This window comes from Raphanus sativus, unplaced genomic scaffold, assembly GCF_000801105.2.
Source record: "Raphanus sativus cultivar WK10039 unplaced genomic scaffold, ASM80110v3 Scaffold1210, whole genome shotgun sequence".
Classification (NCBI taxonomy): domain Eukaryota; kingdom Viridiplantae; phylum Streptophyta; class Magnoliopsida; order Brassicales; family Brassicaceae; genus Raphanus; species Raphanus sativus.
In genome coordinates, this window is record NW_026616523.1 from 1,642 (window position 1) to 24,139 (window position 22,498).

Here is a 22,498-nt window from a genome sequence, read left to right on the forward strand (position 1 = left end):
AAAAAAATATTGATATTTGCCAATATGGATTTTTCTGAATTTTGGTGTTTTAATGATAATTTGAGATATTTTGTCGGAGCTGGATATTTGACAAGTAAACAAAATTGAATTAAAATCCAAGTTTAGGTACGAATTGACTTTTTCTAAAGTCTACTCAATAAATTGTAAAAGCTGAAATGACTAACGGGTTAAGATGGGAAACGGAAGAAAACCCTAAACAACAAACAGTCCATTTTTTCCCTCTTTATATAAACTGATGTTGCCCAAAAGGCATTCTCTCGTCAAAGAAAAAAATAAGATAAAAGAGGAAATAAAATCTCGAAGAGGAAAGAGTGATATGGGTGAGGTGGCTTATATGGACGAAGGAGACTTGGAAGCAATCGTGAGAGGCTACTCTGGCTCCGGAGAAAGCTCCGGCGGGTTTTGCCTCCCATTTGAGACGGCTAGTTTCTACGAACCGGAGATTGAGACAACCGGTTTAGATGAACTCGGTGAATTCTACAAACCTTTTTATCCTTTCTCTTCTCAAACTATCCTCACGAGCTCCGTCTCTGTTCCCGAAGATTCAAGGAGTTTACAAGATGATAAGAAACAACGAACACATGGCTGTCTTCTATCTAACGGATCAAGAGTTGATCATATCAGAATCACAGAGTCCAAATCGAAGAAGAGGTTAGTTATACTTGATGTTCTTTAAAATGATAAAAAATATCTTGAATATTGTTAGATTATCATATGAACAAACCTGGTTTTAAGTTGTCCTAATTACGATTACAAATAACTAGTAAAATAGTATTATTGGAGCACATAGTTACTAAATTGTTTTATCTCCAACTCGGTTTTGTTTTTAAGAATAAACGAATATATGCTCCTTGTTGAATTTAAAATAAATAGGTATTATGATTTTTATTTCGACAGCAAGAAGAACCAACAGAAGAGAGTTGTTGAGCAAGTGAAAGAAGAAAATCTGTTGTCGGACGCATGGGCGTGGCGTAAATACGGGCAGAAACCCATCAAAGGATCTCCTTACCCAAGGTCTTAAACTAATCCCGGTTTAGTTTGATCTTATTCTTACTCATAACATAACCAAACATAACCGGTTTAATTAACTTAATCTCTCGAATTTTGGTTTCCTTTCTTCAGGAGTTATTACAGGTGTAGCAGCTCAAAGGGGTGTCTAGCAAGAAAACAAGTTGAGAGAAATCCTCAGAACCAGGAAAAGTTCACCATAACGTATACGAACGAGCACAATCATGAGCTACCAACCCGGAGAAACTCATTAGCCGGTTCAACTCGAGCCAAATCTTCCCAACCCAAACCGTCTCTGACCAAGAAAACCGGAAAGCAAGTGGTTTCTTCTCCCACAAGCAACCCCATGATCACATCTACTGATGAATCTTCCGTTGCGGTTCAAGACATGGGGATTTCAGAAATGAGTCCCTACCAAGCAACCGAAGTTATAGAAGGCATGAATACCAGTTTGCCATCGGATTTGTTATCTGGAATCGGAAATTTTCCAAGCTTTACTGGTGACTTCGATGAACTATTGAATAGTCAAGAGTTCCTCAATGGGTACTTATGGAATTATTAGAGAACGTTAGGTGTGTATGAATATATAGTCAAACTTATATTATAGTTGCATTGCGGCCTTTGAGAGAAATGTGTAAATGTCTAATCTCTATAGGAGATTAGAGCGTCGTAGTTTTCGTCTCGTTTCCAGCTTGACTTTTGAATTGAATCTAATAAAATTCGTTCTTCTTTTCTCGTCATATGAATTCTAAGACAATCCATTTTATCCAAGTTCTTACACTTAAATTACAAATATAATTCTAGGACTAAGTCTACATTTGTCACTGTTTTAACTAAGAGTCCGCCTAAACATTAGACGTAGGCTACAAATGGAAGTGTCTTCTGGACGGTCTAGACAGGCATTCTAAAAGATCTATTATGCATTATAGTCACCAATGTACTGTGCAACTCACCCACTCAGCCGCATTTAAGGAGTCAAATGAATGTGAAAACTATTTCTCTAAATAATTATTGGCGGCGAATTTATATATTCAAATAAATGGTCAGCTATTGTTCGAAATAGAAGCGTGATCTTAATGATTTTGTGCAAAATTTTAATAAAGCTAAATGTTATTTTAGTTTATTTTTAAGTCAGATAGTAAATTAGTCTAAGCGAGTATATATAGAGATATTTGATTCTAGTATAAGATAAATGACATACTATATTCGTTAATACAGCAACTACTAATCAACATATCTAGAATGTTATAAATATTTAAAATTAAAGTTATAGTCTTGAGACCATTTAATTCACATGAATGGTATCATCATAAAACGATCTTGGCCCGCAACTATTTTTTTATTTGTCAAAAAAATAATATCCATATACATTTGAAATCAGATATTTAAGCTATATACAATGATATATGTGTTTGTCCATATATTTTTGAAGCAAATGATACATCCCCTGATTAAATATTAAAATTTGTTGTCTAATAGTTGTTGTGATATTCTTATTTTATTTGGTTTGTGCACATCTAAAGAGTGAGTTTGTCTGGTAGAATTGTTCCCGGTGCTCTAGTTAGACTTCTGGCAAATCAGAGCTGCAACGGGCCCAATAAAGGCGGCGTTGATGTAAGTTGTGGGCTCTGCATGGGAGTAATCTGTCTTTTTATCGCTATAGTGATCTGACGAGTCCGGTCCGCCAACAATTGCGCCGGTATGCATATTCGGGTTTGGTTGATCAATATTGTAGTATGAATATCCTCCCTTGCAGTCAATTTTGTCCGGCTTAGATTTGATTGACGGTAAAGATGAGGCTCTATGATGAGGCTGTGTTGGGCACTTGTTCCCAAATCCCACCATGTAAGACATTTTCTTTGGATTATTTCCAAGAATGTAATCAACCTGGAAATAAACCGCCCGGTTAAGAAAATGGGATGGTGCACAAACTAGTGTAGCATTGTAGCTTATTTTATTACCTGTGATTTGGCGAAATCATGAATTTGTGATACTGTGAACTTGGTTGAACCACACTGGATTGAACTGACCCGGGCTCGAGTTAGAGTTTTTGAGTAATGGAACAGAACTGTTGCAGCCGTTGTTGCATATTGTAAATTACTACCATCTCTAGTAAACAAAAGGCCACCTGAATAACCAAAACTATAGTCAAACATAACTATAAAAACTAACACCAACCAAAAAATATAGTAATAAACAAACCAATTTTTTGGTTATCTAGATAACCAGGGATTACCAGGAGTTGGTTTAATTTTTTGAGAGCTACTTCCTGGCATCAATGCACAGACGAATGACTCAACATCGTTCTTAAATTTTCCCAACTCATTCTTCCCGTTGTAGAACTCCTTAAAGAGAATAAATAAAGGAGAAGTACTGATTAAATTCAAACTAAATTTTCTTGTTATAGAATTTTAACGAAAATGATTTATATATAGGAGCATATACTAACTGATGCGAGTAGAGCCTGTGCTCCGGCGAATTTATTGTCCCAGCTGAATTCATTCACGGCTTGGCTCCAACCTTGATTGCTTATGACATAACTTAGGTATTTATTTTCTCCTGTTGCTTTGTATAGCCAAGCCGCAGCCCATAATAACTCGTCCTTTTTACCACAAAATAATTTGAAAATAAAGTATATTGTTATCTCAATACAAAACAAAATTCATTTATATTACATGTACGTATTCGTTTGGTCTATTTAGTGATAGGGTTGAGCCATTTATTCAATCATGTGTACCGGTCTAGTTCGGTTTAATTACATTGTAGCCTGAGTGTGAGCAGTAGAAAGGGCAAGATGCTTGATATGAACCTCTGTGCTGATCAGCAAATTCAAATAGCTGCAGAAAATATATAAAGCTTATGTTAAACCAAATAACTAAGCATATACAGGACCTCATGGTTGAATTTTAGCTTCATAAGGTATTTTGGAATTTAATTGTATTTATAGTATACTAACGGATTTTGCATGGCTTAGAAGCTTGGATGAATATTTAGAGTCGAACGATTTGAAAACAAGTGAGGTGGAGGCAAGAGCTGCTGCGGCTTCAGCGGCGACTTCAGATCCGGGGGAAGAGGACGATATCTTGTATAGAGTTCTGGGTGTGTCCATATCTTCTGGCCTCTCCCAACAAGCATGATCTGCGTTCCCATCTCCTACCTTTAATAGCCAATATAAAAACAATTAATAAGAAACTAATTCAGTTTTGATATTGGCATACGAATCCCACTCAGGGTAGGGGTGTACAATTCAATTTAGTTTTCATAAAAAATCTAGTGAAAGTTACAAAAATATTATATATTTATATATAAGAAAATTTATAAACTTGAGATTGCAACCGTCCATACTTTTTTAACGGCCGTCATACTAATTGAGTATTAGCATAATGCGAAATATTAATCTATGATTTTTCTCAGACCGGTAGGCATTTTTAACCAGAACATACCAAATGTCTTGGTTCGGCTGGTTAAGATATGATTACTTTTGATTCTGAACAATAAAAATGGATTGTACCTGTGTATATAGTGTGGTGGGAGAAGTATGAGCCCGGATGATAAAATTGGCTCCCCATTTAATAGAAGACCGGAGATAACCGAGTTGGTGTACAGAAGAAATCTCTTTTTGGTATTCAATAGCGGCCCAACTCAATAAGGTTGTAGTGAATGACATTGGCCACACAAATTTTACGTTGTCACCTGCATCATAGTACCCTCCAATCAAATTTACCTGAAAAATGAAAGGAAAAGTTCAAAATTTTTAAAAGCACAGCAAAATCCGATTAGCGATAAAATTATGCCAAATTATTGGTGCGATGCGGTTTACGTTATCCGGTGAACCGTCGGTGAGGGCAGAATCAGCTCGCCAATTGACACGTTGTGTAGCCGGGAGTTTTCCGGATCGTTGGCCTTCAAAGAACAAGATGGACTTGTTTAGTGCATGGCCATAATCAAGAGTTCCCGAGCTTTGGAAAGCCATGACAAGACCAACTAACATTACCAATAAGAGCTTGCCCATTATTATCACCACAATTATTTTACAATCCTTTCCTTTTTGAAATGGTTTTTGCTTTATGCATGAAATAGTTCATGGGGGTATTTATAGATATCTCATGCAAGTTAAGTTGCGTACGTCATTTCACCTTAATTTGGCTGCGCTGGCTTTAATTTATTATAACCTTTTATTACACTTTTTGTTTAATTAAAAAACTGTGACCCAAATTACCAACAAGAATTAAGTCTCGATAAATACGGATTCACAATGAAAGGTTTTTTCAATATAGCAAGTTGTTATTATTGACATTTCAAATGAATCTTATTTGCTAACCACCATTTACTTTGTTTTTTTCCTTTTGCAATAAATCTTTTACTTTTTATTTAACGGTATTTAATATAAAGGTTTTTTTTGGCACTATTATTTTGATTGAGTTACCGCTATTTTAGGATATTAGATTCGTTTAAATTTTTTCTTATGAACACAACTTACTTTTTCTTGTTTGAATACAATAGCAAAAGATAATTTTCTATCCTTTTCGATGATAATCATAAACTACAACAAATAAAATTAAGTAAGATAAATCTTCAAACGGATGACAATGGCTTCAGTACTTAAGCTTGAATGCGTCGATTATAACACCTTCAACATGAGTAAGACAGCTGATATTTGATTATACAATGTGACGTTAAAAACCATTCCTTACCTGAAAAAAAAAACTAAATTAACCTTCTTTCGACAGAGGGGAATGATGAAGACAGAAAAAATCTTAATGAACTCACCGAAAATTCTTTGAACATTTTTATCATTTTGAAATTGAATCAAATCTCTGAGAAGTACGTACCAGATTCATCGATTTCAATTAGCCATACTGCTACAATAACATCCTCTATGAACCAAAACCTGGGTCTCTGACTTGCTTCTACAAAGTGTATTGAGTGACAAATCCACTCTTGTTACAATCCGATAACCAAAGTTTAGTGACATTATAGCAAGGTATGGATACGTTCATGTTCCAATGCATAGGTATCAGAATTTGGGCTGGAGAAATGGGGCAGCGACAACATAGACGGACTGCTTAACTAACAAAATGATCTGACTCGGTCACAAAAAGTTAACCACCAAGGGAAAAGTTGAACTAGTTTTTTTTTTTTAAAAAGGGAAAAGTTGAACTACTGGGAACGAGAGGAGCAGCGCGAATGCAGACCACCACTGCCACAAATAATGTCGTAGGTTCTCCCACTTGGGGAGACCTTAAGCTAAACACCCCTCCCTTATGTGCAATGGAGGTTAGGCCACTGGTCTTCTTGATCAAGAGTTGACCCAGTCCAGGTAAATACTTTTTATTGTAAGACCTCGGTCTTCTCTTATAATATCCTTATTACAGGTGAGTGTCTAGTTCTTTTTAGGCTTCCGAATTGGAGAAAGTAAAACCATCATTATTGGTGTCCCTCCATCAAAGTCCCCAATCTTTTTTTTTTTTTAGTCATGAATGTGTAAGGGCTGCCCTTATACAAGGGCTTTTCCTTCATTTTTTGCTTCGATCCTCTCTCTTTCTCCCTTGAGGGCAGCCCCAATATTGATGTTCTAATATCATTATTGTCTACAAGACTACAACTAGTACAGCCAGGCAGGGTTTAGTTTAGGGCTGGGCAAAAAATCCAAACCCGAAAAACCGAACCGAATCCGATCTGAAAAAGTAGCACCGAACCCGAACCGAAATTGATTAAATATCCGAACGGATTCAAAATTTCGGTATTTAAAGAACCAAAACCGAACCCGATCCGAACCGAAATATTTTGGGTACCCGAATGTATCCGAAATAAATTTATATACTTATATATATACATTATTTTATATATAATGTATATTAAAAATATTAAAAATATATAAGATACCTTTAAGTTTTCCAAAATATTCGAAAAATATATGCAAATAGTCAAAAGTAAATGTTTAAAATAGCTAAAGTATACTGAAAACACCAAAATAGTTAAATATCTATTGATTATTTATCCAAATATTCAAAGAAAACCAATTTATATGTTAAATTAAGGTATTTTGACATATATTTTATGAAAATTTATATGTAATATATTATCTTTCTTATATATTTTGAAAATTTAAAGTATATAATGAATTTTGAAAATTTAAAAACATTTTAAATGGGTTATCCGAACCCGAACCGAACCCGCAAAGATCCGAACCGAACCCGAACCGAAATTTAGAAATATCCGAATGGGGCTGAAATCTTTGACTCCGAAAACCCGAAACCCGAATGGACTGAACCGAAACCCGAATGGGTATCCGAACGCCCAGCCCTAGTTTAGTTTACACATTGATGGGCCTTATTGGATGATCAATATATTCCTATCCGGACTAAACCCATTTACTATCTTAATTGACTTCACCACATCCGCTCGACATTTACGTACTTGACCTTTCCTATAAAGTTCCACGAAACCCCGAGGAAAAAAGTTCCTCAAATGTCAATCAAATTGCTGCTTTTGTTTGTCTGTCTATTTCGTTCATATTTTTTTCTATTTTTTCTAAGTAATTTCTGTTATGAAAAATAAATAATAATATTTTAAAATATTTACAAAAAGGAAAAATCGTGGAAAAAGAGAAAATACTTATTTACTGTTAACTTTTTTTTTTTTGGTAATTAAATCATCTGAACATTCCTCACAACACAACTCATAAAAAGGAACAATCTAGAATTGGATCTCTTCTGTTTAAATACGGGATCTAGTCCTTTCGTGGGAACAAGACAAAACCTTTACCTCTCTACTTCATTCGAATCTTCTTCTTCTCTTCTCCCAATCTAAACCAAAGCCCTCTTCTTCTCCTTCTCTCCCAATCAATATGGCTAAGGAACTTGCAGCTCAGGCTAAAGAAGCTTTCGTAGACGACGACTTCGATGTTGCTGTTGACTTGTACTCTAAAGCTATTGACTTGGATCCCAATTGCGCTGACTTCTTCGCCGATCGTGCTCAGGCTTACATCAAGCTCGAAAACTTCACCGGTAACTTCTTATTAGTTCTGTAATAAAGAACGATACTTTAGTTTCAAGGAGAACATAAAGTAGAGAACTTTGTCTTTTTGGGCTTAATGGGTTTTCTTGTCTGTAATAAAAAAAAAACTATACTTTTGTTAGAGGAGAACATAAAGTAGAGAGCTTTGTCTTTTTGTTTGGTTTAAACCGGTTCTCTGTGTGAAATTTAGGATTTAGTTTCGTGTTTGATTTGGTAGTGTCACAAGTTCTTGTTCTAGTTTAAGAGATTTTTGTATCTAAGTTTGATGCATATATGTCGCTCATCCATTGGGTCTGACTCTGATTTGTGTTCTTGGGGGAGCAGAAGCTGTGGCAGATGCGAAGAAAGCTATTGAGTTGGATCCTTCATTGACCAAAGCTTACTTAAGAAAAGGGTATGTGTCTTTGTTGTTTCCTCTTATGTGTAAAATTTGTAGTATATCTCTGTCAAGCTGTTATATATATATATTGGTGTTTGTGACTGTAGAACTGCCTGTATGAAGCTTGAAGAGTACAGAACTGCGAAAACAGCACTTGAAAAGGGTGCTTCCATTGCACCAAATGAATCCAAATTCAAGAAGTTGATTGATGAATGTGATCTTCGAATCTCAGGTATGTGTATATATCGTTAATTCTTTGTTGTCTGATTGGTTATGTTTACGAGGCATGATTGATTGTACTTTTTTTTGCAATGATCAGAAGAAGAGAAAGATTTGGTTCAACAGCCAGTAAAACTTGATCAGACCCCTCCTGTGCCTGCAGAACCGTCCAAACCAAAGTTCAGGTAGTTTCATTGTTGTAAAAAACATTAATGCTAATTTTTCTAAATAGTTTTAAGAATCTTTAAATAATCTCATATTCTTTGAGTTCTCAACAGACATGAATACTACCAAAGGCCAGAAGAAGTTGTGGTAACTGTATTTGCAAAAGGGATACAGAAGCAGAATGTTAATATTGACTTTGGTGAACAGATTGTAAGCATTACTGCATCATCCTAAGAACACACCTCCATGATAAAACTCTGTGCTAACTGTTCTGTGGTTTTGCAGCTGAGTGTTGTGATTGATGTTCCTGGAGAAGAAGCTTATCATCTCCAACCGAGATTGTTTGGAAAGGTAATTAATTAGCTTATTATAGAATGAATCAATGTTCTGAGTTGTAACACATTGTGTTAATCTTTTGTTTCCTTTATTCAGATAGTACCAGAGAAGTGCAGATATGAAGTAATGTCAACCAAAATTGAGATCCGTCTTGCAAAAGCAGAGATCATCACATGGGCTGCTCTTGAACACGGCAAAGGGCCAGCGGTTTTGCCAAAGCCTAATGTCTCAACAGGTTTTTTCTACTTTCTTCTTATTTGGTTTTAGGATTAAAAATCACAGTCTCTATTTGACATTTTGGAACTTTTGGTGTGCAGAGGTTTCAATGAGACCGGCTTATCCTTCTTCCAAGAGAGTTAAGGACTGGGACAAGCTTGAAGCAGAAGTGAAGAAACAGGAGAAGGATGAGAAGCTGGAAGGAGACGCGGCTTTGAACAAGTTCTTCCGTGAGATATATTCAAATGCTGATGAAGATATGAGGCGTGCAATGAGCAAATCATTTGTGAGTATCTATCTATCTCTTTGGTCTTTCTTTTCTCATGGAGTCTACAGAAGCTTTGTTCTTTTTGATTGACTCTTTTGTGTTTTTTTTTCTGCACAATGAACAGGTGGAATCTAATGGGACAGTGCTCTCAACAGACTGGAAAGAGGTTGGAGCTAAGAAGATCGAGAGCACTCCTCCTGATGGTATGGAGCTCAAGAAATGGGAGATCTGATCTCATGTAATATGTTTGTGCTCTTAAGGGTTTTGCTTTCTCTTCTTTACATGGATTTGGATTCTTTTGTATTTGCCTTAAAACTTTCATATTGTTTATACACAAACAACTGAACTACTGAAGTTTTAAATTTAAATGTTCTAATTCTTTATTCATATGAGCACGTTTATTAAAGACTTTTAAGATTGAAAGAATTCAAATTCCTTTCAATTTTCTGATTTTGAGTTTTTAGACTCTTCAATTGATAGACAAAAACTATGATTTTTTGTTCGAAACAAAAATTTCTTTGCGATTATGTTATTCGTCGTAAAAGCCTGGCCCATTAAAGACGTTCTACTACTTGTATTTGTCACATTTAATGGCCCAAGAGAAGCGTAGGCAACAAGAAAAGAGAGTAGAGTTACCGTCACAGCGTGTGAGAGAGATTTAGAAATAAATGTTAACATATTGCATATATGCCATTTTTAGAAGTTCTGTAAGAAGAGCATTTACATATGTGATGTAATATGCTATCAAAGTACCATAAAACAAAAATGTAAAATTACCTCTATTTCTAGTTATTTTTCCTTAATGTCAAACTGAAATGTAAAAATTATAAATTTCATGGATCTATGTATGTACCAACTGTAGGCTTTTGTGTTGAGGTCAAGAATCAAGATACGTATATATACGTGTAGTTCTGAAACAAGGGTTGCAGCCGAGAAGAAGAAGAAGACGCGAACAAGAAACATGATGGATCCTATCCTACTCCTACTGATCGTAGTCGTCTCTACATTGGCCTTATGCATATAAATTTATGTATGGGTCTGCTGTTGCTCTGACCAAACACCAGTTCTGCCTCTTTAGCCAAATTATCAACCATGCATATCTCTCTTTATATATTTAATTCCTAATTGAATGATTTTGGCATTCTGCCATACTTTTTGCGTTGATTTTACGTTACATGATTACTAGAGTGTACGAGGTAATTTATATATTTAATGTGAAGGACGTTATTTATTTATTTTACTTTTTATTTTTATTTTTGCTAAATTGCATTAATGATTAAAGGTTGCACAACCTTAAAAGTTAAAACTGTGCCTCCCCGACAAAAAAGGAGAGAGAAACATAGAGATTACAAAGACATCGATCCTTATTACAAACTTACAATTTATCGAAGCCAAAGAGACATTAACGAATATAATCAACAAAAGAAATTTAGTATGGCGATAAGTTATTCTAACGTCCTTCATCTTGTGTGTGTATGTATATATAATGTTCAACGCACTGCTACTGACGCAGAGAATCATAACGAAAGTGTAGAGACCGTTTGCCGATGATATACAAACAAGGATAAAAGGACTTTGTACTGTAGCTGTATATGCTCTTCATGTTTTCTTTTTTAAAATATATATATATATGCTCATGTTGTACTCGTCGAGATACCCAGGGAACCAAGAACCTCTGAACTTATTAAGAAAAAGCCACATGAAGCCACGAGTGATTAGAACAGCTCCTACAAGCAAATATGTTAATTAGGCTCCAACTGGTACTATGTTAATTAAGTTGAAGTAGATGTTACACTTGCACATTAATGTAACTTGGCGTAAAAATTGTAAAGTAGATTAATTTTGGAATATAGTAATCGAAAAAATCCCTAAAAACAAGGAGCTTCTCACTCTCAATGCAATGAACATGCTTCAGTAGATCTATTTGACCTTATCAACTGCATTAGTTTTTTTTTTTGATTAGCTTCTTTATTTTTTAGCCCGTTTAAGTTGCAATATTTTTACAATATAGTGAAAACAAACACGTTTACTTTGCATTCATTCATACCACAAACAAAAAAGGTGACAATTTTTCTCTTCCTCTTCTAGTACGCGGTACGCCTTGCTCCAAAACAAGACAAACAGACGTATGCAGTTATGCTTCTTCTTAATTACATCCACTGAGTGAAAATAATTTGGTTTCTCCAAAACAAGTAGCTCATTAGATCATGTCCGCACACAGATATGAGCCTGACTCAGATCAACCACATAATTTACTTATGGTAGATAAGAAAGCAAATTTTGACTACTAATAAAATGTCAATGTTTACTAGATTTATTAGAATTTGCGCGATTTATTTGATTGGCATTGCAAATGAATAACCTAAGATCCAGTGTAGGATCTGGTCCATATTCACGAGTTCAAATAATTCAAGATCCAATTAATTCGCGTTGAAATATAATATTTGTAACTTTGTAATCAAGGAAACCCACGTTCAAAATAAGTCGAGGTTCCAGAATTTTTTTTTGTTTTGTCCTGTGTATCCACTATAATAACCAACGTGAAACTTTAAATTCATAAAATAATGTGGAAATTCATTGTCTTACAAGGTAAACCGATAACGTAGAATGGTTCTACACGCAACAAATGAAAAATGGTAATTTTAAAAAAAGAAGAATTTCTTTTGCAATTTTTTTTTCTTTTGCAAATTTATTCTTCGCTAGACGACTACATACGCTGGTTTCTTTGCTCTGCTCCTTTAGAATCCAGAGACCCTTTGTTTTTCAAATGCCCTTACTCCAAAGAAATTTGGAGGATTTTAACAGAAACGGCTTGCATATTCAATACACAAACAACTGCTGTGATGTGTTAGCTTTGGCGGAAAGATAAATTTGAGATAAAACAACCACACTCCTCGTTAGGTATGTGTTTCAAGCAGTGATTCATGCCATTTGGAAGGAAAGAAATGGCAGAAGACATGGGAACCTTCTCAAGATCTCAACGAGATTAATCAAGTTGTTGATAAAATTATTTGGAATCGTATAGACTCTCTCCGTGGCTGTGGGAAAGGAAAATACCGGTTCGTTGGTTCGAATCAAGCTGAGTGATACTTATTTTGTTCTTTAAGTTCATAACTTCTCAAACACTATAAACGAATGTCACAAGTACATTCTTGAAGAGAAAAGAAATGTTCAAATTTTTGATCGATTAAATATCCTTACTGCTGAAAGATGGATTAAATTTACTAATTATTATTGATGAAGATTTGGAAATTGAATTATGTTTCTGTATTCATAAGTCTATATGTTAATCAGCAGAAACACATAAACCTATGAACCCTAATGGTTTTTTTCTGATAGACGGAATACCAGTTCTATCTCCTGCAGTTAATATCCGTTCTTCAAATATTTTATAATAATAATATTCGTAATCATATTAATTGATCGGAGAATCCCCACGTTCTAACGCGTAGAGACTCGATATATGTGATTTTACTATTTACTCATTCTCTATATTCATTTGAATAGTCAGCACATTAATAACATGTTAATAAAAAATGTGAAATATGTGGAAACTTTTACTATATAAACTCCCTCCTAGCGATGAGAGAAATCACCACAAACAACAATCTAATCCAGAAAAAAAGACACTAAACGCAAGAAATATGGCAAACAACAGTTGCATTGGCTGGAAGTTCAGCGGCAGCGAGGCAGCCAAGGAAGCCTCAGCTGCTTCCCTAAGCACTTACACCTCTAAACTCTTTGCAATGTGCGATCCTCAAGGGAAGCCCATTTTGCCTCCTCGAGGTGAAACCGCTGAGACTTGCCATACCGCTGAAAAGGCTGTTGTTAAAGCCGTCCTTTGCGGTACTGGAAACGCTTATGCTCCCGGTATAGGCCTTCCCGCGGCAAAATGGTAATATATACATTGAACTATAGATGTATCGTTTAGCATTTTTAAACAAAATTTTTTTTTGACAAAAAATGTCATTTTTTTGCTATTCCCAGTGCCGTAGCAGAGTACCTAAACCGTGATGATATTCCGAAGAAACTGGCACCAGAAGATGTGTTTATGACCGTTGGGTGCAAACAAGCCATCGAGCTTGCGGTTGACATCTTGGCTAAACCAAAAGCCAACGTCCTGCTTCCGAGCCCGGGCTTCCCATGGGACTTAGTTCGCTCCATCTACAAGAAACTTGAGGTCCGCAGATACGAATTCCTCCCAGAAAAGAATTATGAGATCAACTTTGAAAGCGTCCGAAAGCAAGTGGATGAGAACACGTTCGCGATATTTATAATCAACCCTCACAATCCCAATGGGAACATCTACTCTGAAGCTCATCTCAAGCAGGTATATTTTACATATAGTCTACTTAGCAGTATTCACATTGTTTTATATGATCTATAGTCTTTTGATTGTGCCTATGTCAATGATCTTAGATCGCTTTGTTGGCTCGGGAACTCGGGATAATGGTGGTTTCTGACGAAGTTTTTCGATGGACCGTTTTTGGGAGTAATCCCTTTGTTCCCATGGCGAAATTCTCGACAATCGTACCCGTGATGACACTTGGGTCTATATCGAAGGGATGGACTGTCCCCGGATGGCGAACTGGCTGGGTCGCCCTGCACGATCTAGATGGTGTCTTTAAATGCACCAAGGTCGGGTCCCTTCTGTTTGATCACTCTTTAAGAATATACGTGATATGTATTATTACTATATAGTATGTATGATATTAAGAGTTAAAATGTTATTAACTTTTCTTGCCCTAATCTTGTTATATATGGACAGGTCTTAGATGCTGCTAAACAATTTCTTGAGATAAATTCTAAACCACCAACTGTTATCCAGGTATATGACTTTCTAGTTTGGACACTTCTTGTAACCATATATATTATATACTAACACAACATCATAGACTTTTCCACTTATTACCAATGTTAATTTGTTTATATTTGGTAATTTTTCGATTTTATCACGTAGGCGGCTATTCCTACCATCTTGAAGGATACTCCTGTAGAGTTCTTCCACAGGAGGCAGAACTTTCTGAAAGATAAAGCGGATTTGGCTTATTCTAAGCTCAAGGACATACCTTCCCTCAAATGCTATTTAAAACCTGAAGCATGCACCTTCCTATGGGTATTATATTCTTACTACATTTTCCTAATATTTAAACTTCTTCTTACTTTGAAAAATCTCTTAAGTTTTTGAATCATCCCGCAGACCCAGCTGAAAATATCAAGCTTTGTGGACATTAAAGATGATGAAGACTTCTGTGAAAAGCTTGCTACCGAAGAAAACCTCGTCCTTTTACCAGGTATTACTCAATATCACATGCATCACCTATGATCAACGTTCGTCTCAGCACTGAAGACAAAATATATACCTTAGTTTGTTAGGATTTAGGAAACCACATCTGAAATGTTATGAGATTTAAAGTAAATATATTTAGGTCAATATTTCGTTGGAAATCTAACAAAATTTGTGATCATTTAACATAACACATATATTGTTGTTTTGGATTGGTTTAGGGATTGCTTTTGGTCTGAGGGGCTGGGCGAGGCATTCTGTTGACATGGATACTCAAACTTTGGAGGATGCCTTTGAAAGATTGAAGAGCTTCTGTGACCGCCATTCCGCTATATGTGAAGCTTAATTCAGTAACAAGGCGTCAATGGCCTCGACTAAAGGGTCAATGTGTATCTTTGCTTAAATCTTATATATATGCTATGATAATAAATGGGTGTTCTATTGATTTGAGATAAATCATGAACACTTTCGTATTCGTATTTGTATTTGTATTTGTATTTGTAACAAATAAAGTTGGTGCATGTATCACCAATCTTGTAATCGTTTCTCATATTTGATGTACTTCTACTTTCAAAAATATAATTAAGAAATTTCAGTTTTTTTTTTACATACCTCTTTAAACAAGCCAGCACATAGCACATCTGATTATCAAGGAAATCCAGCTATACATTCGAGCAAGGCTTCTCGGTTTGGACAGGGAACGATTAGTCAAGCATCCTACTGCAGGATCAACTCTCTCAAGACCAGAAAAAAGACTTACCTTTCACTATGGTTTGAGCATTTCAAGAGATAAATGTCAATCCCCAATCCTATATTTTTCGCTTCACAGGGTTTTATTTTCTTGTATCTTTTTATTTTTCACTTCTTTCTTCTTTCATTTCCATCTGAGCTGTTTGTAAAGGTACTTTGAGAAGGAAGGAAGAAGAAATAGGAAAAAATAGTATATAAAGAAAAAAAAGAAAGAAATTTCAGTTTCTTTTCATTTCTAAGTAATTTGGACTCTGGTGTGAAAATCCCATCATAGTACATCAATAACTGAAATTCCATCTGATTTAAGAGTTCTCCTAATCCCTGGATACTTCTGTAATCCTAATGATCACTTGGAAGTTTTGGTTTTGTACAGGTAAAAAGAGTTCTTCACATTGTGGAGTTGGTGGTAAAAGGCGGCAGGGGCATTTAAGTTGGAGGTAGGACCTGAATGGAGAGAAGGAAAATCAAAGATTCTCTCTAATGGCTGGACCAGTAATGGAAACAACAAGCGAGTTGGTGATTGAGAGCTGCATTTGAGATTAAAGCTCGATCATCCTGATCCTGGGTATGTTTTTTAGTTCGAGGATGTGACTACTTTGAGCCCTCATATGGTTCAGCTTCCTGTCAGAATGTGGGAAAGTCACTAGGCATAGATTCACAAAGCTGATGTTTCAGTCTGTATGCGAGATAGCATTGGTCTGGAATATTTAGGAGTTGTCAAGGGTACCTCACGAAAATGCAATGAATTTATGCAGTCTACTTGGAAGGGTATGCGAAAGATATCTATAAATGTTATTTAGCGATCCTGAAAATACCAAAGCATTATGCACATGGCTCTGTTCTTGGTTGCAGAGCCGTTTGGATGCTGAAACTCAAGCGTAATGGGTGTAGAGACATGGCTCTGTTATTTCCTCCATCGGCCTTTCTCTTTTGGTGTCTACTGAGTACTGACACTCTCTTTTTGTTTTTCCTTTATTCTTAATTATGTTTTTCTTGGCTTTTACATTTGGATTCCCATATTGTTAATCAAGTTATAAAATCAGTGTTTAAAAAAAAAAGAAGATTCATTTGAAATTTTGTCTTACCTGTAACGAACCTAGAAAAGTTTATAAATTAAAAGTTATCGCATGTTTAACAAGAAATTGCGGAAGGAGTGATAAAAAATATAAATTAATTTTCTATCCTTTCATAAAAAAAAACGGAATTTCAGTCAAGTAATTCAGTCACTATATTCTAAAATTAATATAAATCTTTTTCTTATCAAAAAACTTCCAAAATAAAATATAAAACAGTCCACAAAATCAAATAAACATAATAAGAATATTTGGAAAACTAAAACCAAATCAATAAAAAAAGGAAACACTAATACAATTCATGCATCTATTTAGTTAGAATATTTGTAGTTAATTTATATATCGAAGTATGTATTTACACTATATATATGTGGTTTTAGATATAAATTTAATAAATGAAATAAAATATTAATATAAAAATAAAAGGTATAAATGAATTTCACTTTGAATAAAAATAAACAATAAAATATATTTTTTGTAATGTAAAAGTTGTATGAGTTATATATAATAGTTATTGATTTATAATTTTAGTAGGACCATTTACATAAGAACTTTCTAATATTTTTTAAATCACAGAGTTGGCCAAAACCACAGATCTAATAAATTTATGAAATTATGAAATTTAATATTTTATCTAATAATAACTTATGAAGTTTAAAATGTATTCTTAAATCTGTATTCTCACATATATACAAATATTTGATTAATGTACCTATTAGGCTTCACTAATATGTGTTAAGAATATAATATTTTCTTAGGACAATTAAAAAGATGAATTAATACTTAATACTGTAAAGGAAATATAAAATGTTAAAGATTAAGTGATAAAGTACATAATTTTTTTTAAACAAATATGTACTAGCATGATTGGTATTTTGAAAACATAGTAATTGTAAAAATAATATTTAATACTAAAATTAAATAAATTGTGCATATTTATTGAGAATATTTTGATTATCTTTTTTCACTGAGTTTTAATCCATACTTATATTTAACTATAGTTAGATTTCTAATATATTGTTTTCTGTTTATAATCTAACACATTTATATTATTAATAATTTATTTTCTAAAAAATAAATTTCTTAATATTTGTTTTTTTTTTGCTGAAATGTTAACTTTATAACAACAAAAAAAGTTGTACAATCTCATGATCCTAAACTAGGGGATCACAAGAAATAAGAACAATGGAATGAGCTCTGAGCATAAGAATGCTCTACTGTTAAATGGGAAAACAATATATAGAGAAGAAACAGAGACAGCGGAGGACTCTGATCCACCTGGTGGTCTTTACAATGCTATTATGGCAGCAATGTCTTGATATTCCATCTGCTCAGGCCTTCATTGGTAGATTTAATATTTGTGATTTTAAGTAAAACATATTATATTATAAAATGGAGGGAGGATAATATTTTTTAATTTATTAATACAACTGTTTAAAGGATGATATTTTTTTCATTTTCCTCATAAATTTCTTATTCGACACCCACACGAGATTTATAAATCATTTATAAGGATTTTGAAATTATTTAAAAACATTTTTTTTTAAATTCTGGCCTTCAAAATCATTTTATTAGAGTTTCTAAATCATTTATGAGACTTTTAACAAATCTATTTATATAAATCTTGTGCACCTCTTGTTCAGATGCAAAATGGTAAATGCTTCTAGATCTAACTATAATTGTATAAATACATATTTATAATGATTTGTAAGTCATATAGAATTATTTCAAACTTATTATCTATTAAAATAGAAGTAATTTAAGTGACTTATGGTTATTATGGTTAGAAAAGTAAGTCATTTAAACCATATAAATTATAACACACTATTTATTTATATATTAAAATATAAATTATTTAAGTGATTTTTTGTTACATATACACTATTTAAGTGATTTTAGAATACTGTTTAAATACCTAACTCATATAGAAAAATAAAACTGAGTTTTTAGTCATATCCAAACTTTTTGGACATATCTTTTGAAAGAAACACATAAAATTATTTTTTCATTAAATTTAGAATAAATTGAAAACAATCAAACGAATGGAAAAACATAAATAAATAAAATCATCAAAGAAGATGCCAGAGCTATAGAAGCATCTAACCATTTTCTTGGAATTACACAAAATAATATTTTTTATGGCTAAAGTGTTTTTGTTTTTCATGTGTTAAAATAAACTAAAATTCAATTGACAATAAATTACTTGAATCAATTGTAATAATACTTGCATCCAAGAAAAATATTTTTAGTGACTTATATTTATGTTGTTGAACTATCTTAAATTTCACAGCTCTTTCTAAAAATAGATACGAAAATTTTTGATTATCAATTTTACAATTTTGATAGTTGATATTTTAGATTTTTATTTATTTCAGCGATATAATAAAATTAGTTTTGACAATCAATTATTTGAGAACTTTAGATTTAAATACTGTTTAATACATAATTCTTATAAAAAATAATATTGAGTTTTTTAGTCATATCCGAAACCATTTTTGCCAAATCTTTTTGAAAGAAACACATAAAACAATTATTTTGTTTTTGTAAAGTTTAAAATAAATTGAAAATAATCAAACAAATGAAAAAAACATAAATAAAACAAATCACCAACGAAGATGCGAGAGCTATAGAAGCCTCTAACAATCTTCTTGGAACGACAAGAATACCTTTATATGGTTAAAGTGTTTTCGTTTTTATGTGTTCAAATAAACTAAAAGGCAATTTTAAACCAATTACTTGAATCAATTGTAATGCTTGCATTGAAGAATATTTTTTAGTGATTTATATTATGTGTTGTTGAACTATCTTAAATTTCATAGCTCTTCTAAACACTAAATACTGAAATTTTTGATTATCAAACTATTAAATCTTAAAATTTTAATTTTTCTTATTATTATTCAAAATATAACATTATAAACATAACATATATACTTTTTGTATAATATTATAATCCGTGAAATCGCAGGCAAACACCTAGCTTCATTATAAATACTAGGTCATTTTCCGTGCTCGGATCGTCTATTTTGATTTTGTATATTTGTTTTTATACTATTGTGTTAATTATTTTGTTTTAGTGTATTTAGTTTTATAAAATTTTATGTAGTTATATTTACTGTAAATTTGGAATAAGAAAATCTATTTTTCCCTTTACAAAATATTTTGTAATTATAAATATTATATTTTTTGAATCTAGTTGGTGTATATATATGATTTTTATTTAATTATGTTTTTTGAAAATTTGCTTTGAAATTTCAAATAATATCTATAGAGTTTTTAAAGTTTTTGATGGTGTCAAAGAGAGATTTTTTTTTTGCATTGTCAATTTTTCTATGGTTTGTTTAAATTGTGTGTTTTAATATATATTATATATATATATATTTGGATTGCTTTTTGTCACTATATTTATTATTTTGTTCTTTGATGTTCTGTAATTTTCCAAAAAACAGTTTCTTATTCCCATATAGGTATCTGCATAAATATGGATTTCCGATAAATTTTGTTCATTGGATCTTTATTTTCACTCTCAGTTTTATTCACTAATAAAAACAAATGATTATTACAAATTATTTATGATTTTTGGTAATAGAATTACATGATATGTCTTATTTATGTTTGATTTTGTATAAAATAATCAATCATTTTATATCGTGATCTCAAATTTGAAAATAATTTTTAATTTTATTTAAGTTAATAGAATTACATTTATGTAAGTTTTAGTAGATGGTTGACTAATGAAGAAATAAAAGAAAGACTAAAACTATTATTCTTCAATCGTGAGAATATATTATGGCTGAATACAAAACAAATATAAATAGTGAAGTAAAATTTACGTTGAGAGAAATCTTTTTTTTTTTTTGAACAACTAGAAAGAGAAATCATAATCATTAGAAGACTTGTTCTCTATGTTTGACATCGTTATTATCAAAAGACCAAAAGACCGAGTAGAAATATTATTAAAGAAAAAACCAAAATGTTAATAAAATGGGGAAAAGGTATATGCCATTTAATATGCCATTTAATCTTGTAACCATTAATCGTTGTACCATTCACATTTTAAGATTATAAACTTAGTCTTTAAAATCAAAGTATATTAATAAAAGAAAAACATCAATCTTTCCGATTCAAATACAAAATTCAAAATATATATTGTGAAAACTTCTTTAATCCAGTGGTTTGAGGAGTTTATTCTACACCCAAAAATTAAGTTTTGATTTAAGATTTTAGAGAATGCAAATTAGATAGAACATTGGAACAAATGTTTACAAGAATCTTCATAAAATAAATATAATTATTGGTTATACAATTGTTAATGTTTTCATTTGTAATAGCATAGACAGCTTTTAATACCTCAGCATTTAATATATGATTGTGTAATTAAGCAATTAGATATTTTGTAATGTACACGTAATATATGATAATTTTAAGTCATGACTAAGGAGGTGTATTGAATCTGAAATTTGAAGTGATTTGATTTTTAATGAGTTTTTAAATGATTAGAGGAGAAATAAAAAATTTGATTGTGATTTTTGTTAAAACACTCTAGAATCTCATCTAAAATAGTGGGATTTGTATTTTTATTTTTATAACTAGGAACTCCCTTCAAACATTCTAGAAACAAAACATTTCTAAAATTTCTAACTTAAATTTTTTCAATAACAGTAGATTTCAGAGTGGTTTATAAAATATCAAGTTCAATAACACTGGATTTTAAAGTTTTTTTTTATATTCACGTTTGAATAACAGTGGATTTGTCATTTTAATACAAGTCACTTCAAACTTTTACTTGAATACATCCTCTATTCTATATAAATAGAAAACATTTAATATATGAAATTTGCTATATATGTAAATTACGGGCTCTACTTGGATAGTTTGGTGAGAATCATTTATTATAATTTTTATACTGTTACAAATGTGGATTGGTATATGGAACTAAGATAGTTTAGTTTACCTAAGTACATGCAACCTAGGTTTGCTCTCCGTTTCTCTTGTTAGTCGAAAGTTTGTACAGTTCTGATGTCAATTTTCGAGTTAGTCTTGCATATTTATTTTTAAAAGTTTAGTTTATAAAAAATATTGAAAGGATAAATAATACAATAAATATATATTGTCCTTTTGAGTATATCATATTAAAAAGAATCCATTTTGAAAAATCAGTTTGGGTATTAAATTGTAATTCTTTACTCTATTTTTGCAAAATCAGTTTTCTTTATGTAAATTTATAAAAAGAATTTGGAGGTCGCCAATAAAAGACATGATTCTGGTGTAAAGCGTGACTTTTTACTTTTTTTTTAAAGCTAATTTCACAATGGAAGAATTAAAACGCTCTTCATTGTTTCTCCCTCATAAATTTTTTAAATGTTTTTTTTCGAAAAGATCATTTAATTTTATTGATTAATACAACTGTTAAAAGAAATTAATTATTTCCTCCTAAATTGCTTATTCAACACCGTACTATCTGTTGTCATTTCATTATATTAGTCATTTTATTTTAACAAATGTTAAAGTCATAGTTTTAGGTATTTTGGTAACAGTTTAGTACGTAAGAGGTTGACAAATGAAGAAATAAAAGAAAGACCAGAGTGCCGACTAAAAAAGAAATACTAAAACTGTCATTCAACAATCATAAGGATATAACTATAAGTCTATAACTGATACAAAACAAATATAAAATACTAAGTAACATGTTGGACATTGCAACATTCAGTTATTTTCACTCTCAGTTTTATTCCTAATGAAAAAACAAATAATTACCA

At 32.3% G+C, this 22,498-nt stretch overlaps 4 protein-coding genes and 1 non-coding gene across 5 annotated transcripts; 3 read left to right on the forward strand and 2 right to left on the reverse strand.

Moving 5' to 3' along the window:
* The first annotated feature begins 237 nt into the window (after positions 1-237).
* On the forward strand, positions 238-1,769 carry LOC130503892 (probable WRKY transcription factor 29). The gene is made up of 3 exons (XM_056998458.1): positions 238-672; positions 919-1,035; positions 1,144-1,769. The coding sequence occupies exons 1-3, from the start codon at positions 257-259 to the stop codon at positions 1,589-1,591; spliced, it is 981 nt and encodes a 326-aa protein (XP_056854438.1). The 5' UTR covers positions 238-256; the 3' UTR covers positions 1,592-1,769.
* A 615-nt stretch (positions 1,770-2,384) lies between these two features.
* LOC130503891 (endoglucanase 20-like) lies at positions 2,385-5,100 on the reverse strand. Its single transcript, XM_056998457.1, has 8 exons — positions 4,850-5,100; positions 4,541-4,753; positions 3,986-4,186; positions 3,789-3,866; positions 3,479-3,631; positions 3,266-3,374; positions 2,991-3,157; positions 2,385-2,916 (listed from the first exon to the last, which is right to left on the reverse strand). Exons 1-8 carry the CDS (start codon positions 5,039-5,041, stop codon positions 2,587-2,589), a joined length of 1,443 nt encoding a protein of 480 aa, XP_056854437.1. The 5' UTR covers positions 5,042-5,100; the 3' UTR covers positions 2,385-2,586.
* A 1,102-nt stretch (positions 5,101-6,202) lies between these two features.
* LOC130503893 (U1 spliceosomal RNA) lies at positions 6,203-6,357 on the reverse strand. Its single transcript, XR_008941060.1, has one exon. It is a non-coding gene; the product is annotated as a U1 spliceosomal RNA (small nuclear RNA).
* Positions 6,358-7,734: 1,377 nt separating this feature from the next.
* On the forward strand, positions 7,735-10,015 carry LOC108855910 (protein SGT1 homolog A). The gene is made up of 9 exons (XM_018629837.2): positions 7,735-8,039; positions 8,374-8,443; positions 8,536-8,660; positions 8,748-8,832; positions 8,926-9,022; positions 9,098-9,163; positions 9,245-9,383; positions 9,466-9,650; positions 9,757-10,015. The coding sequence occupies exons 1-9, from the start codon at positions 7,880-7,882 to the stop codon at positions 9,862-9,864; spliced, it is 1,035 nt and encodes a 344-aa protein (XP_018485339.1). The 5' UTR covers positions 7,735-7,879; the 3' UTR covers positions 9,865-10,015.
* Positions 10,016-13,240: 3,225 nt separating this feature from the next.
* Positions 13,241-15,404, forward strand: LOC108853702 (probable aminotransferase TAT4). Its single transcript, XM_018627119.2, has 7 exons — positions 13,241-13,527; positions 13,620-13,962; positions 14,052-14,270; positions 14,401-14,460; positions 14,593-14,748; positions 14,833-14,926; positions 15,141-15,404. The coding sequence occupies exons 1-7, from the start codon at positions 13,277-13,279 to the stop codon at positions 15,263-15,265; spliced, it is 1,248 nt and encodes a 415-aa protein (XP_018482621.1). The 5' UTR covers positions 13,241-13,276; the 3' UTR covers positions 15,266-15,404.
* Positions 15,405-22,498: the final 7,094 nt, after the last annotated feature.

Excerpts from the sequence above, each read along its gene's own strand:
- LOC108855910 (XM_018629837.2), top strand. The coding sequence starts at position 7,880 with ATGGCTAAGGAACTTGCAGCTCAGGCTAAAGAAGCTTTCGTAGACGAC. Across the intron at positions 8,661-8,747 it reads ATGTGATCTTCGAATCTCAG|AAGAAGAGAAAGATTTGGTT; the intron begins GTATGTGTATAT and ends TGCAATGATCAG. Across the intron at positions 9,651-9,756 it reads GTGCAATGAGCAAATCATTT|GTGGAATCTAATGGGACAGT; the intron begins GTGAGTATCTAT and ends CACAATGAACAG.
- LOC130503892 (XM_056998458.1), top strand. The coding sequence starts at position 257 with ATGTTGCCCAAAAGGCATTCTCTCGTCAAAGAAAAAAATAAGATAAAA. Across the intron at positions 673-918 it reads GAGTCCAAATCGAAGAAGAG|CAAGAAGAACCAACAGAAGA; the intron begins GTTAGTTATACT and ends TTATTTCGACAG. Across the intron at positions 1,036-1,143 it reads AAAGGATCTCCTTACCCAAG|GAGTTATTACAGGTGTAGCA; the intron begins GTCTTAAACTAA and ends TCCTTTCTTCAG.
- LOC130503891 (XM_056998457.1), bottom strand. The coding sequence starts at position 5,041 with ATGGGCAAGCTCTTATTGGTAATGTTAGTTGGTCTTGTCATGGCTTTC. Across the intron at positions 4,187-4,540 it reads CCACCACACTATATACACAG|GTAGGAGATGGGAACGCAGA; the intron begins GTACAATCCATT and ends TGGCTATTAAAG. Across the intron at positions 3,632-3,788 it reads GCTCACACTCAGGCTACAAT|GACGAGTTATTATGGGCTGC; the intron begins GTAATTAAACCG and ends TGTGGTAAAAAG.
- LOC108853702 (XM_018627119.2), top strand. The coding sequence starts at position 13,277 with ATGGCAAACAACAGTTGCATTGGCTGGAAGTTCAGCGGCAGCGAGGCA. Across the intron at positions 14,749-14,832 it reads AAGCATGCACCTTCCTATGG|ACCCAGCTGAAAATATCAAG; the intron begins GTATTATATTCT and ends ATCATCCCGCAG. Across the intron at positions 14,927-15,140 it reads AAACCTCGTCCTTTTACCAG|GGATTGCTTTTGGTCTGAGG; the intron begins GTATTACTCAAT and ends GGATTGGTTTAG.